Raw genomic sequence first — 16,238 nt, 5'->3', positions numbered from 1 at the left:
GGACAAGAAGTGTGTGTGGAATTAAGAAGGAAACACAACCATCTTCCTTCTGCATCTATATAAAATGTTTAGTTCATTAATTTTCATTCATCTTCTTTCTTTTTTCTAAAAATGTTTGTGTTTTCAACAAATTTTTCAATTTTGAATTTAGACATGTCATAATTATTTTTTTCGATAAATTCTCTCATTTGTTAGGGATGGGACAAACTTATTCGTCGTTCAGAGAGTATTTCTAATCGAACAACGTAGAAAAATCGTCGTTCGTTCATAGAATTTTGTGTGGGGAAATAAGTAATTTATTCGTAGTTATGGGTCGAACAACGAATAGAGAACGAACGACGTACCGTGGAAACGGGCTATTAGAATATTTTTAACCTAACCTCAAAATTTGTCGAATATTTTGTTTTAATTAAAAAAATATTAAAAATTGTCCTATATATTTTTTCTTTTTTGTTTTCTTGACAAACCACAAAATTGTTGTTCATAAATATTTTTAGTGTGTTTTGTTTATATTCATTTATTTTTTAATATTTGTATCTTTTAAATTGTTTATTTTATTATTATTTTTCATTGTTATTATTTTATGTAAATTTTAAAAATTTATATTTCAAATAAAATATATAAATAGACTATTTGTTTATAAATAAATTGAACTCTTGCTATTTTTATTTATTTGTCTACATACAATATGATCAGAAAATGGCAAAGTTAATGAATGCTTCTCCTTCCTCCAAAAGTTGATGTCGGGTTGATTTGATAACTATTGTAATTTTTAACATCTTAAACTAATACTCGTATGTATGTGCTGCATGTGTGTTTGTATTTTTGAAGATCAAATTTAGTCACCAGTTTCATGACTGTGGTCATGATCACATGGTTCGTCGCCATCGTGATTATCTCCATCATGGTGATTATCTCCATCATGATGTTTGCGATTTCGTCGCTTTTTCTCCGGATGACCAAAACAATTTTCGCAATCTTCATCATCTTCGGACGAACTTTCACCAAAGGCAACGGGTTTCTTATAGATGCAACAACCTAAGAAGGAAACGTAATTGAAATCATTGAATTACATTTGAATACTGTGAGACAAACATTTGTAATCCCACGGCGGTGGGTTCTTTCGTACCGGATTGACCCGAAACCATAGTGTTTCGGCCAGCGGCTGCCAACCCAGCATCAAACCTATGCTTCTACGTGCTACAACAACAACAACATTTGAAATACTTACATTTGGATTTCTTTTTACCCATATGTTCGTTGTCAACGGTTCCCTCTTGCCATCCAACTTTTTTATTAGATTTTGGTTTATTGAGGCGCAAACGTAGAACTGGTGGGGACTAAAAATATGAAAGATTTTTTTTTTTTTGTCAATAAATTGCTAATCACCGATTCCATTTTATAACACAATAGACTTAACGAACTATCTTCTTCCTATAGCAACACATCGGACATTATTATAGAAGACAATCGGGTCTCTAAGAGGCCATACTGTCATCAAAAATTCCAATAGGTCTTAAAATAAAAAATCCTCGAGACTTCTTAGAACCATCGGTTCTCCTGTTAGTACTTCTGCTCTTCTAATAGATTATCATTTTTTTAAACCGCGAAAAAGAGAATTTTTTAAAGAAACAAAAGAAGATGCGTAACTTTAGCTTCTACTGATACTACTGTATCATCCCACTATATAAGTACATTTGTTTGTATGTATCTTCCAGATCTTATCTCAGAATGAGTCACAATGCAAACAAGTGTGGCAAATTAAAATAATACGAAATTAATTATCTTAGAAAAATATTGATAAAAACACTTCTTGATATTTTTGTTCGGCTTGAGGTCATCAAAATATATAAAATAAAATAGATTGATAAAACCCTAAATAGTGTAAAGAAGGTCACGTCATATACGGAGTCTGCAAATTCTGCGAGATGAGTACGACGTCACTGTTTGTCCCTTTCCTATGATTGTTTAAGTTTGGAGTATTCCCAATGGAGGAGTAATGTTTACAGAGTAATGTTTACAATATGAATCGAGGTACTCGCAACTATATTAAAGAAGACTCCCTTGCTTTTTGGGATTATTACTGCTAAAACCTTTATTGCGAGACCCGTAACGCAAATTTTTCGGGAATAAGTTCCTTAGTAGGTAAACATGGAATACAGAAGTCCTATAGGTATATAAATAAGCGTAACCTATTTATTAAAAAAGGACATTTATATGTATGCAAACGAATATGTCTCAACAAATGATTTGACACTAAAGAAGAATCAAAATAGAAACAATCTTATAAATGTTCGTTGTTAGTGTACTTCGTTTAACTTACATTTCCATCGACTTCGGTCCTCTCCTCCTCCTCCTTGGGCAGAACTTCGGTTTGTGTCACCACAAAATCTGCTGGAACCACAGAAGTAGCCATTACTACTATTTGTGTGTTACAGAACTACTTTGTTTATTTAGATGAAAGAATTTTTCAAAATTTTTCTTTTTCAGGAACAATCTCAACATTAAAGATCAAAACAGCTGTTAATAAAATAACAATAACAACAAAAATCATTTGTTTGGCATGAAGTGTAGGGGCCACACATTAAATTCATAATGAAAGGTTAGTCGAAAACGTAATGCGACGAGTAAAGGCCTAGGTACATAAGCTGCCTCGCCTGCTTGCTTCTGATAAAATAATAAAAAAGAAAAGGTAAACCTCGGCCTTCTTTATTCCTTTATTTTTATTATGTCAGAAATGAAGCAGGAAAGCAAGACAAGCAGGCGAGGCAGCTTATGTACCCAGGCCTTTAACGCCCATTTACGTTAGAGATGCGGCAACTCTATGCGGCTGAATGTGTGCTGAGTCAGGGATGCCAACTGTTCCGAGGCAAAAATCGCTACAGCCACATACGCACCCTAGGTCTGTAGCGATTTTTACCTTATGACAGTTGACTTTCCAGCTTAAACAGTTGTTTTTGTACTTAAAAAATCACCACAAAGTCCAATTTACATATGCACATTAAATGATTTCGTTTTACGAAATCCTAGAAACAAATGAAGTGTATTTACATCTGTTTTTTTGTGTCATTTGCTTACGCACACAATCGCACATACACACGGATACAATAACACATACACACGCACACAATAATTTTAATTCCGAAAAATAATGTCCAATTTACATTAGCAACTTTTTCGTCATTTAGAGCTGTTTCGTCATTTCCTTGCTAAAACAGGCAACATTTGCGTCATTTACCATACAAAAATAAATGACGATAGCTACGTCATTTATTCTAAACAACGCACGAAAACACCATACTTTTATACACAACCCTGCTTTTTCGTCATAAACTACCAAAAAATGCAACTGTTTTATGATGTCTTTGTTTGTTTGTGTGTGTTGTAGAAAAACAAAAATACTCAAACGATGAAAAAAGTGAAAATAAATGTTTAAAAAACTTGCAAAAATTATGTTTTTTTGTTTTTGGAATTAATTTAAGTTATTTGATACACATTTGTGTTGTGAAATTCCTATTTTTCTGAATACCCAGCAAACACAATGTCGGACGTCCGACGCGTCTGCTCAAAGTCGGAAGTTTTTTCCGACGCGTCTGACCGACTTCGGTCCGAACTCTGTCCGACTAGTCTGACGAACTTTTCCCGTCCTCTCTCTCCCTCTCTGAAGGGAATTTTTCTATTTTCTCTTGTGCTGCTTTGGCAAAATTAAGTGTAAATAACCAGAGAGAAAAGAAAGTGTAATTGTTGATGCAGTACAAACGAAAAATTGAGTGCTTGGGTTTTAATTTCTGTATCGGGGAACAAATTTGGTTTACTTTTGTTATGCGTGTTGATGCATAATAGTGTTTAAATGTTATTCATAGTGATCGGTTGCATAGATATTTCTTTATTTTTATTATGGTAATGAAAGTAAAGATTTTCTTCGTCAAACTTCAACACTATTCCGTGGAAAGTCATATGTTTTATATTTGTATATGACCAAATTTAAGTTTCTGAACACTTTTATGTGTATCAAAATTTTTTGCATATGAAGACATGTATTTTTCATATATTAATAATTTACATATTTCACAGATCGTGTTGACGAATTTGTTGTTCCCACAGTTTGTTTTTCCACCAAATTTAACACAGCATAAGATGATATTAAAACCTTTAATATGTTTATAGTAGATAAACTTTTATAGGATTTGGATATTTCATGAATTAACTGTGTATTTTCAACATCTTTTAATAATAAAAACAAATTCTGTTCGAATATTGGTAAATAAATCAGAAGTTCATACGATATTTCATCTGACTTCGGACCAAATTCGGTCCGAAAGTCGACAAACACTTTCGAATTTCAAAAGATTTTACTTCCGAATTCGGACCGATATCTGTCCGATAGTCGGTAAATAAATCAGAAATTTATACGACAGTTCATCAGAGTTCGGACCGAATTCGGTCCGAAAGTCGGCTAAAACATCCGATTTTCATCCGAATTTCGGTCAGAGAACACGTCAACCACGCCATATGACTTTCGGACAGAGTTCGGACCGAATTCGGATCCGAACTCGGACGTTTCATCCGACTTTCGGACCGAATTCGGTCCGAACTCTGATGTTTCTTCCGATTTTGGTTTGCTGGGTAAATACATATGTATATTGTGTGCGTGTGTTTGTGTTATTGTATAAGTGTGTATGTGCGATTGTGTGCGTAAGCAAATGACACAAAAAAACAGATGTAAATACACTTCATTTGATTCTAGGATTTCGTAAAACGAAATCATTTAATATGCATATGTAAATTGGACTTAAGAATTTCACAGCTCTAATGTTTACCAACAAACTTGACTTACAGCCAGTTTCTGTACGTCGAAAGAAGAATGTGTGCGAAAGAAACACGTCCAAACTCTTATGTGTTTTTCAAATTTGTTTTTGTTCTGAAGCAAAAGCAAAGGTAAAACTATTTCGAAAACTAAAGTTCGGGAGTATTTCATTCGCACACATTCTTCATTCGACATACAGAAACTGGCTGTTAATTCGAAATTAAAAAAATATAAATTTTGCAAGTTTTTTAACCATTTAACACTTTTGTCATCGTTTGAGTATTTTTGTTTTTCTACAACACACACAAACAAACAAAGGACATCATAAAACAGTTGCATTATTTGGTAGTTTATGACGAAAAAGCAGGGTTGCGTATAATAGTATGGTGTTTTCGTGCGTTGTTTAGAATAAATGACGCAGCTATCGTCATTTAATTTTGTATGGTAAATGACGCAAAATGTTGCCTGTTTTAGCAAATAAATGACGAAACAGCTCTAAATGACGAAAAAGTTGCTAATGTAAATTGGACACAAGTAGCGGGAAAACCACCAACTTGGCACCCCTGATTTTCGTATGCTTTGACTTTTGACATAAAGCCGGAAGAACATGCAACTTATAGGTACTTTACGATATGTTATTTTACATATGTATTGTCACTTTGCATATACCTTTTGTATATAAAAAGTGACAACCCATATGTAAAAAACATATCGTGTAAAGTATTCATTAATGAATTAAGCCAGAAATCCTCTTATGTGACGAGGCCTTTAGTCTTCTTTTTGAGGATTTATTTGAAACATAAAGATGGAATTGACATTTAAACCCCAGTGGGTTTGTTAAATCCGGTTATATATAAACGTACTATAAAGGAAGTAGATAATAACCCGTTTCCACGCACGTCGTTCGTTCTCTATTCGTTGTCCCACCCATAACTACGAATAAATTACTTCCCAGCAAAATAAATTGGAAGTAGTGCAATGTGGACTAGTTCTGTCACGGCATGTTTTGATGCAGTTCAACTGGAGTCGTGAAAAATGCACTCCAGTCCTCACATTTTAACCGCATTTGGATGCAATCCAAAGAATCACATCCCCTTGTCACATTTTAACATCATCCGGATGCAGTTCAACGGAGTCGTGAAAAAGGCACTCCAATTCCTCACAATTTAACCCAGATATGCCCATTGCTTGATCGTGATCATTTTAAAAGTATTTTTATATTATTTTAGAAGCAAATGTGAAATAATAACAGTATGTTTATATGTTTTTTAAAATTTTTTTGAAAAAAGTGGTTTTTGAGGCCACTTTTGGACACAGGGTTTTATCATATAACTGGGAGTTATGGGACACAAAACATTTGACATATAGTCCAAAGACACCTTTTCGGCATCTAGTTAACGTTTTTTCGTAGTAGGCTCCACATCGTGTATGTTTTCGTTATAAAATTACCCAATAATTAATCGGTCATAACGCAAATCATTGTAAAAACTAAGCGATCGGTGGCAACTTCGATGAACTAGACCTCAAAACTCAAAAATAGTAGCTCAAAATAATGGAATCACATAATATCCCAAGAGCTACAGATGTGTACTGAGTATATCACCAAAATAAACGGTACTTTGATAAACATAACATATCAAATTAGCAAGAATTTTGTGTGTCCTATATATAGGACGCTGGGCATATCTGGGTTAACAGCATCCGGATGCAGTCCAAACGGAGTCGTGAAAAAGGCACTCCGTTCGCTACATTTTATTAGCAGTTGTTAGAGATCCCTACATGTACATAAATCGGATTGTACATCTCTACAGGCAGCGGCATACATTTTCCAAAAAGAGATAAGTGTGTTAACATTTCCAAACATTTGTTAATACAAACTAAATAATTGCTCTGTTCCTTTACGTGCCTGAGGTTACCATTTCTTACCATTTTTAACCTGCAAAGCGTTCCTTTACTTTAAAAAGCATACAATTTATATGAGAGCAGTTTACCATTTTTGCCACTGTTACCATTTTTAAAAGTAAAGGAACAGACCAAATATTTAATTTGTGAACATTTTTCCGGCAACTCACGAGAAGAAAATTTCTGAATGGAGTACTGTTGGAGTACGTGTCGAAATCTTAACTGGTGATGGGAAGACAACCCATTTAGCAAATAAAGCAAAAACAGTTCAGCTTGGAACAAATGTAAGCGGAGGAAACACGCATGTTTGCGATTGAATTCAATGGAGAATTTTCATAATTCGTGTTAATGTAATAAAGTTCTTAATATTTTTGTTTTACACAAATAAATGCATTTTATTTGTTCTGGCATATTTTGTAATGGCTTGCACAATTTCCGCAGAATGCCTGTATCAAAACACGTGCTTTGGACTGCCTCCTATTCTACCCCAAAGGGTTAGTTAAAATGCAGTGCCAGAGCGTCAGTTAAAATGCAGTGCCAAAGGGTCAGTTAAAATGCAATGCAATGGAGTGCCTCTTTCAGTAGTCACGCTCTTGTAAAAATCATGAGTGAAAATGCATAATTTGATGCACTTCCATATCACTTGTACATATCATTTAACTGCCTCTTTGGAGGCAAACTTTTTGCTGGGTTATTTTCCCACGAAAAATTCTCTGAACGACGAATAAGTATGTCCCATCCCTAACAAATGAGAGAATTTATCGAAAAAATTAATTATGACATGTCTAAATTCAAAATTGAAAAATTTGTTGAAAACACAAAAAATTTTAGAAAAAAAGGAAAAAGATGAATGAAAATTAATGAACTAAACATTTTATATAGGTGCAAACTGAAGATGGTTGTGTTTCCTTCTTAATTCCACACACATTTCTTGTCCATTAGCCCAAAATCGCGTAAAAAAATCAGAAACAAAAAGGAAACAAATAACTGAATGTCCGTATACACAAACATTGTTTTGACATGTCTCTCTCTCTCTTTAATTTTGAAAATAGAAACATATAAAAGAATATTGAAAATACAAAATAAATTATTCAGAATTTATGAAAAAAATGAATGAAATGTGAGTAGTTAAATATAGAAGACACATTTGAAGGAAAGGCTATTGCTTTTCTTATTCATTTAATGTATATTTTATGTGTTTTGACTTCAAATTTTCGTGAAAACAAGAAAACAAAAATGAAGGACATTTTGTTTATGTTTATGTTTCTGTTAATTACGAATGGTGTGGTGGAAACGGGTTAATTCGACAGGCGAACAACGTAATTGAAACGCTCGTGTGAACATGACATTACTGAACAAGTTTATTATCGAAGAGCAAATTTGTACAAACTTTTGAGTTATCGTACAGAACTTATATTATAGCCTTTTGCAGGGTTTACCTTCTTTTTGAGGATTTATTTGAAACATATACCCTAGACAGACGGCAGAGTTAATTTGCATTAAAAATTCCTTAGTCTTATGCGAGACTATGCAAGTACTTGCAAGTTCTTCCTAGTACTTGCAACTACTTCTTATTTCTCCTTTACTGAACAAGTTTGTTATCGAACAGCATTTTGTAAAAGTACTAGCTCGAATTTTGCTCGCCCGTACTTATCAGAAATAACTTATGGGTACCTTACACCGTATGTTTTTTACATATGAGTTGTCACTTTGCATATACATTTTGTATGGGAGAAGTGACAACTCATATGTAAAAAACATACAGTGTAAAGTACCCATTAAACAACAACATGGCATTCTTACTTAAGTCATATCTGGTAAAAGACTAAAGGTCTGCGTACATAAGCTGCCTCGCCTGGTTGCCTTGCGTTCCTACTTCATTTCTGACATAATAAAAATAAAAGAATAAAGAAGGCCGAGCAAATTTCGAACTGGGTCGCCCTTTTCTTTTTTATTCTTTTATCAGAAGTAAGCAAGGTAAGGCCGCCATCAGACCATCTGCTTTTTCACATGTATGTTGTCACTTTGGCTATACTAATATTACAGAACAGCTGATGTCATACATGTGAAAAAGCAGATGGTCTGATGGCGGCCTAATGGGTACTTTACACGATATGTATTGTTACGAATGTAACTGATAGGTTTAAGTTAGTTTAGTTTAATTTCCGTTAATTTAAAAATTTGAATTGTAACGTAAAGTTTTATTACGCAGTTACTTTATTTAAGCAACAACAACAACTACCATGTAGAAATCTCTTCATTATTCTAGTTATTTACCTTTAATTTATGTGCTTCTGTTTTGTTTTGCCACAATCATGTAATTATTGTTTAGTTTGTTAAGGCCTGCGTACATAAGCTGCTCTACCTGATTGCCTTGCTTTCCTGCTTCATTTTTGACATAATAAAAATAAAAGAATAAAGAAGGCCGAGGAAATATCGAACTGGGTTGCCCTTTCCTTTTTTATTCTTTTATCAGAAGTAAGCAAGGTAAGCAGGCAAGGCAGCTTATGTACGCAGGCCTTTACTTCGTTATTTCTTGCATCTGTTTGTTGTTGTAGTTACGTCATTACTGTGCTTGTCGTCCAATTGTATTCCCGCCCATGTACGTATGTGAGTATAGTTGTTCGCTTAGTGCGAATGTGCATCTGTGTGTTCGTTGCACAGATTCGAGATGTTGCCAGATTTTGTGGATACTTGTAGAACAGGGAGACTTTGGGGTATAAATACAGGGGAAATGGCAATGACGTTTTAGTTGTGAATTTTATACCGAAGTGTAAACATCGACTAGTAAAGAAGTAAAGTAAAGCTATAACAGTCAGTTCCGAATAAGTGTAATAAAGTAAATAAAGCATTGTAGAAACGTAATCTAAAACGAACCCTGTTTTATTTGGTACGAATCGTATCGGGGAATAAAACAACGTCTACACGGAGATTAGTTAAACCTAATTCCGTAACAGTATTTTACATATGGGTTAAAACTTTGCGTATACATTTTGTATATAAAAAGGCAAGGCAGACAAGGCACCCCTTTAAGGCCTGGGTACATACGCAGCCTGGTCGCCTGGCTAAAAGGCCTAGCCAATTTCAAACTAGGTTTCTTTATTTTTATTATGTCAGAAATAAAGCAAGGCAAGAAAGCCAGACGACGAGGTCTTTATGAACCTAGGATTTCCCTCTTCTCGTGACATCCAACGGCAAGCGGTATTCTAGGAAATAAAACACAAATTTTAGTCCCCTTTAAATCCACTTTATTTGTGTAAATACATATAAGCATTTATAAATTGTTTAAACAATTTTATTGAAAGCTCTTAATAGGATTGTGCACAAAAAACTACAGCGAAAAATTGTAGGTGTAATCTCAAAATAATTTTAATATTTTTTTAGTTAATTTTTGGATCTTGAAAATTGCAAGTTTTCTAAAAAGATAAATTGGAAATTTTTAAAATTACCATTGACTTTATAAATTCGATAAATTGAATAAATTTAGTTTTTTCTGGTTTTATTTGCCAGGTCAGTGGGTGCGTTTCTCGCTTCAGACATTTCTGAGAAAATAATAGTTAATAAGTCACACGTACAAAGTTTTCGGTAAAGTAAATAGAATTTTGTGGAAATAGGCGGTATCCGCTCTCTCCCAAAAACTCAATTTACTTTACCGAAAATTTTGTTCGTGTGTCTATTGTAATAGGACAGCCCGAAACCCATATCTATAGGGTTACGCTTGCCCTTCATTATTTTGCCAGAGGTGTCGAGAGTGTGATGATGTTCATGATTTGATACGCCCCAAATGACTTTATAAATTACTACTAGTTTCTTTACTTTTTCGTATATGTGTATTTGTTATATTTATGTATATATGATTATAAGATTATATGGCACTATTAACTGTGTTTTTTACCTCTAAACTATATATAACTTATAAAATATGTTTAAATTTAAGTGTACAAATAAAACAATGTAACATATCACATACAGGGAGAATACATGGCGCTAAATATGTATTCAAGATGTTATATTATATATGATATGTCACATTCGATATTTGCAATAATTGTATTTAATTTAACATTACTTTTTGTACTTATTATCTATGTTGAAGAATTACCACACATTCAGAGTATTTGTTTTATTTTATAAGAATATTTATATTGATAATTATATTACTATTATTAATTGCTCTCACCATAATCGAACTTATAGCATTTAGCAGTATATGTATATGACTATTTAAATTGATTTACTTATTTGATTAGAATTGCGTGTATATTTATGCATAATATATTTAAGAATTTAGCGAGTTAATAATTTGTAAGTCAATGGAAACATTTTTATATACAAAGGGTGCAGAAAATTTTATGAAAATGTTTGTTTATAGACAAACTTTGGGAATCGTCTAGGAAATGGGTGCATTAAAATAGATTTAAAGATACGTATTTGTAGAAAAGATGAGTGATATTAGTTTCATCCATTTGCATTCTTTGTTCCACATTCCTATGCAATAAATTCCATCATCGAAGGTCAGGAAACCTGAAACAAAAATGGTTTTAGTTTGTATTTTCACAAGAAATAAGTTATTGAAATCCACGATTTGGAGGTAAGACCACTGTCTCCCTAAACTTTTATAGGAACGAATTTGTTCGAGTCAACTGCCGGATTTCTTTTTGTAACATTTCTTTCAAACAGTCTACAAACGGGGTTTAAATGTTTCCCATTTTTCGCAGGAATTCTGCAAGGAGAGATAGCATATCTATCCCTTATTATCCGATGCTCCAAATTGCGGAATTTCGATGGTAATCCTTATGTATCTCGATGAACAGGATGTAATTTCCTCAATATCTCTTGGATTTTCAGCGACTTCACAATTATAAAATTTTAACATGCGACTTTTGACTTCTTGTACTTTAAGTACTACTTTCTTAAATACAATACTTATTGTTTTAAGAATCAAATTACTTTAAAGAACACATTTATACCTTCAACAAACCACAACACATTATCACTCGACATGATTTTGCTGCCCTGCTACTACTTCAATCACTTCCATGCGGACTCTGGCTGGCAGTATGTCCAAAACATACTGCCGATAAAAATGTCGTACAACGATGCGAAACGCTGTAAACAACGTGCGAACCAACTGAACAACGGAATAGTACTGTTGTCATAAAATCACAAACTTGTTAGTTCAAATCTCTTGCAAAAGCTTTCGTCCTCAACGTTGACGTCGTCGTTATTGTCGACCAAGGAAGCGTCGACAATCGGACAAATAACAATATTGCATCAGAAACAATAACAGCAACAACATGCGCCAGTAATACTTGTTTAGCTATGAGAAGAAGTGGAGAAGGAGGAGGGACAGACTGAGAAGCAAAAGAAACATGTCCATTTGATTGTAACAACACAAAACGAAAACAATGTTATCCTCCAGTTTTATATTGTTTATCACAGAATGGGGTTATTTTACAAAGTGACTTAAATAGGAAAATATCTAACTATAGAATTGAACATCAGAAAATTCCTTAAACCCCATTTCTAGTCTTCCTATAGTTCGGATTTCTACGACAGGGAAAATTTCGGATATAAAATGTGTGGCCGTCTACGATAACCTCTTCAGGCAGCCTAGTCTTCTATAAGAAGGGACTCTGGCTTCCTATAAGATAGAAATAAGAAAATTATATTAAATTTAATATAATCCCTTCTGCTGGTTTTTTTGTTAGAAAAGCTTCTGGTCTTCTACCTTTAGGACTTTTGGAAAATTTTGTAGAATTGTTTTTAATGGTGTCAGGTAGATTTCAGTCAACGCACCAATGTGCTATTAATCTATCTTTACACATAACAGCTGTCGGCCATAAATAGAAAAAGAAAAGAAAATATCTATGTTCCTAATAACCCGCAACGCACACACTGCGTAGAGTGCATATAACTTTAGGCACATCGTGCATTAGTAAATAAGTGCATGTGTATTGTTTAGTGATTAGAGATTTAAGATCTAGTTGCATGATACAATGATACAAGGTAGTCTTACGCTCACAGCTCACAGGGTTGTTTTAGCTTTGACGTCCCTTCATAGTCAAAACGATTTTGACAAACTTTGTGTATGTGTTTTGTAAACAAACATACAAATGTCAGTTAAATTTTTATTTTAAAACTGAAACGAGAATTACAAGACAATTTTTTAAATTTTAAATAAAAAATATGTGTTTTAGCAAGATGCACCTTTTCCATGCATTGTAGGAGCATTGTAACTATAAATGTGTAACGGAAATATCGCCAAAATAGGTAATGTGTTGTATTTCAGATGGACTTGTTTTGAACACGCACATAATATCCGTTGTTGGACACATGCTGAAGAATGTATGTATTGTATTTAACAACGGTTATATGCAGCATAAAAACCTATGTAGAGGCATAGGTTTTGATGCTGGGTTGGCAGCCGCTGGCCGAAACACTATGGTTTCGGGTCAATCCCGTACGAAAGAACCCGCTGCCGTGGGATTGACGGTTATATGTATGATGATATATCATATCATATGTATGATAAGCGTAACGATCGCCGAATCCTGTCGCTGTAAAAATATCTCTTTTTTGAATAAAGGGATAATTGCATTAGAATATTCAGTAATGTGTACATGTAATTACTACTAATTACTACTAATTACTACTCTGTCTCAATTCTTGCTCGTTTTGGTTGGCTGTGATGTCGTTCCTGCCTTTGCTAATGCCTCCAATTGGATTGTTTCCTTTACCATTTTTTACCTCATTTCTTCTAAAAACATCTTATTTATTTATTAAATTAAACAATAATCGTATTTCAGTCCAATATTGTACAGGTGTATAGAACTGCTAAATCTAAATCCAAAAAATCGTTATTGCATTTTAGTAATGATAGAGATAACAACCGCCTTGAAGGAGATGAATAAGAAATTGTTTTTTCCCCAATTTTTTTAATTTTGTCCACTTCTTCAGATTTTTAGTATCACCATAAAAATAGGCCTGTAAATGGGAATGACATTTTACAGTTTTTATTTATGTAAAGAAAAACATTCATAGATGTTTAACTAGACAATACAACACATGCCGTAAAAGATGTACGGCCGCACAATGTTATGGTTTTGTACATATTTTTATACTGGGCCGGCAGCGGCATTCTTCTTGGTTGGCAGCATCTTTTGTGGCAACAATTCAATGTTCAGTCAAGTCAAAATCTTGCTTCGTCTTTTCCAACTTTTGTACTTTATCAGTAACGACCAAATGGAATTCAGAGAGGCATATCATTGATGGCCTAGATTGGTAGAGACTAAAGCCTAGCGAAGTTGGTTTTCATTGACCTTGCGGCGCCAAAGGCGGAAGAAATTAGTAGGGTAACATTCGACCACCACGACACATGTAACCAGAAGCTCCCTGACCCGATGAGTACCACAGAAACGTGATGATTCTGTGGTGACCTGTAACAAGCAGCACACTTTCATTATATTAATGTAAACCTATTCATCAATTCCAAATACTTACCGGTTTGTCCGGCTTGTTACAGCGCATCAATTGGTTGTTGTTGTAGCAGCATAGGTCAACACCTAGGTTTGATACTAGGTTGGCATCCGCTGGCCGAAACGCTTTGTCGTGGGTTTGCGCATCAATTGGTGACTTGGATACCGTGGCAAGGAAATTATCTATTCTTTGATTTGCTCTTCCGTTGGCTAGTCATTTTTCTTTAATTTTTTCAATATTTTATTCTGCACCCGCAGAAACGTCTTCAAGTAAACCAATAACACGCCAGAAAGGAAAACTTTACACACATTCTCCCGAAATAATAAATTATTCTTTCCAGTAAAAATTGTAAACAAACAATATTTTGTTATTGTTGTCATTGACATACAATAACAACAACTTTCATATTTTTTCGAATACATGGTTGTATTTGGCAGCTCAAGGACGGTTTTTTCAAATGAGATTACCTTCTTATTCTGCCATGATCTAGTTGTAACAAAGTAGTAAAATAAAATTGAGTTTCTTTCGAACCGTAGAACAGACAACATCAGCCCGCGTGTTTTCTTTTCTTGGGTTTTTCCTTAGTTTTTCTTTGGCTGAATTTTTAGTGATGAGGTTGAGGAGTCGGTCTCATCAACTTTCTCAAAAATACATTCTGCACTTCAATAGGAATGTTTTGTGTTCCTCTAGACATATGCTTCTGATGTTTTATAAGAAGTTGTTTTAGTATTCTATGAGAAGACGACGCGGCCTCCTATGAGGAGACCTTCTTGGAAACTTTCTAAGACTACCTTTCGTCCCCCAATAATGAGCATTTTGATGACTTAGTTCACTTTCATTCTCATCGAATGATTTCAACATTTCTGTTAGCTTTTCATGAATGTGTGTATAAATATGTTTTAGCTGTTTTGTTCGAAGTTTTATAAACCTACTTACATCCATACGGACACATGTATGTATGTATGTTTATGCATTCATCCAAGCGAATGATTTACAAGAGTTGTGTTTTGTACATTACAGACAGAGAGTTTGGCTGGCTGACTGGCGCTTTTATTCTCCTGTTCTTATTATTCCATTGTTTGTTGTTGCTTTGCTTTGTGTTTGCGCTCTGCTTTCTTCCTTTTGAATATGAAATTTACGGTTGCTTTTGTTTGCTACCAACAATAAACCATCCTGCAAGGTGCATCACATCATCATCCATACCATCCATCCACAAACAAAGTGTACTGCCATCTATTCATCCGTACAACAATAAAACCAACAACAACTACATATTGTTGTAAAATAGAAAATCCTCAGACAAAAAGACGCTTTGTGTTCTATTTGCGTTTTATGTCAATGAAGCTGTTTTTTGATGATGTGGATTTCGAGAAGAAATCTTTTGAAAGTTGCAAGGAATGTAAAGATCCGAAAAGCCCAAGATCCAATATAGGGATAATGCATAAAGTTTTTAATATGTACCTGATTAGTTGAAAGGTGGCGAAGGACCGTGCAATCTTAGCTTTACCTTATTTAAAGGAGACTCGTCCAATCCAAATGCTTTGGATGTTATTACACCTCTAGAGACCCTATGCACCTCAAGGAATTAAACGGAAAAGAAGATTATTACACCTCTGATAGACCTGATTACTTTCCTTAAAATGCTAGGTTATATTCCCCACAATACTGGAAAAGTTTGAAACACATATTTTTTTCGAGAAATTGCAAGAATCCACTATTTTTACAATAGCCTGTTTATATGTGGTCTGTTTCGAAACTACAAGAATCTACTACCATTACCATTTGTTTATAACACGAAGGAAAAATTGTTATCGTAGTAAAATTTTGTAGATTTTTGCAGGTTCCTCTATAAATTTTGAGTTCGGGAACACATACGAAGCAAAACAAAGCATGTATTTTTTTACTTTTAAACGTATTGCCTCATACAAAGTGTCTAGTCTTTATAAAAAACACTAAATTAGCATTGGGGAAGTAATAATAGCATGCAATAAACAGGCTTTTGAACAATAAACTAGAACCGGAGTTGACTACAAAGCAATAATAGAGCACA

General features: G+C 34.0%; 1 protein-coding gene and 1 long non-coding RNA gene across 2 annotated transcripts; both read right to left on the bottom strand.

Annotated features, from left to right (window-relative positions):
- Positions 1-632: 632 nt before the first annotated feature.
- On the bottom strand, positions 633-2,545 carry LOC141393672 (E3 ubiquitin-protein ligase PPP1R11). The gene is made up of 3 exons (XM_073967022.1): positions 2,324-2,545; positions 1,232-1,340; positions 633-1,038 (listed from the first exon to the last, which is right to left on the bottom strand). Exons 1-3 carry the CDS (start codon positions 2,414-2,416, stop codon positions 839-841), a joined length of 402 nt encoding a protein of 133 aa, XP_073823123.1. The 5' UTR covers positions 2,417-2,545; the 3' UTR covers positions 633-838.
- A 7,395-nt stretch (positions 2,546-9,940) lies between these two features.
- LOC141393670 (uncharacterized) lies at positions 9,941-11,963 on the bottom strand. The gene is made up of 2 exons (XR_012410158.1): positions 11,680-11,963; positions 9,941-11,233 (listed from the first exon to the last, which is right to left on the bottom strand). It is a non-coding gene; the product is annotated as an uncharacterized lncRNA (long non-coding RNA).
- Positions 11,964-16,238: the final 4,275 nt, after the last annotated feature.

This window comes from Musca autumnalis, unplaced genomic scaffold (genome assembly GCF_047663935.1).
Source record: "Musca autumnalis isolate F117 unplaced genomic scaffold, ASM4766393v1 scaffold_2, whole genome shotgun sequence".
Taxonomy (NCBI): domain Eukaryota; kingdom Metazoa; phylum Arthropoda; class Insecta; order Diptera; family Muscidae; genus Musca; species Musca autumnalis.
Note: the sequence above shows the minus strand (reverse complement) of the source record. Positions and strands in the feature narration are given on the sequence as shown.

Coding starts and splice junctions, on each gene's coding strand:
- LOC141393672 (XM_073967022.1), bottom strand. CDS start 2,416: ATGGCTACTTCTGTGGTTCCAGCAGATTTTGTGGTGACACAAACCGAA. Junction 1,341..2,323: donor GGACCGAAGTCGATGGAAAT/GTAAGTTAAACG, acceptor TCATATTTTTAG/TCCCCACCAGTTCTACGTTT. Junction 1,039..1,231: donor GGGTAAAAAGAAATCCAAAT/GTAAGTATTTCA, acceptor TTTCCTTCTTAG/GTTGTTGCATCTATAAGAAA.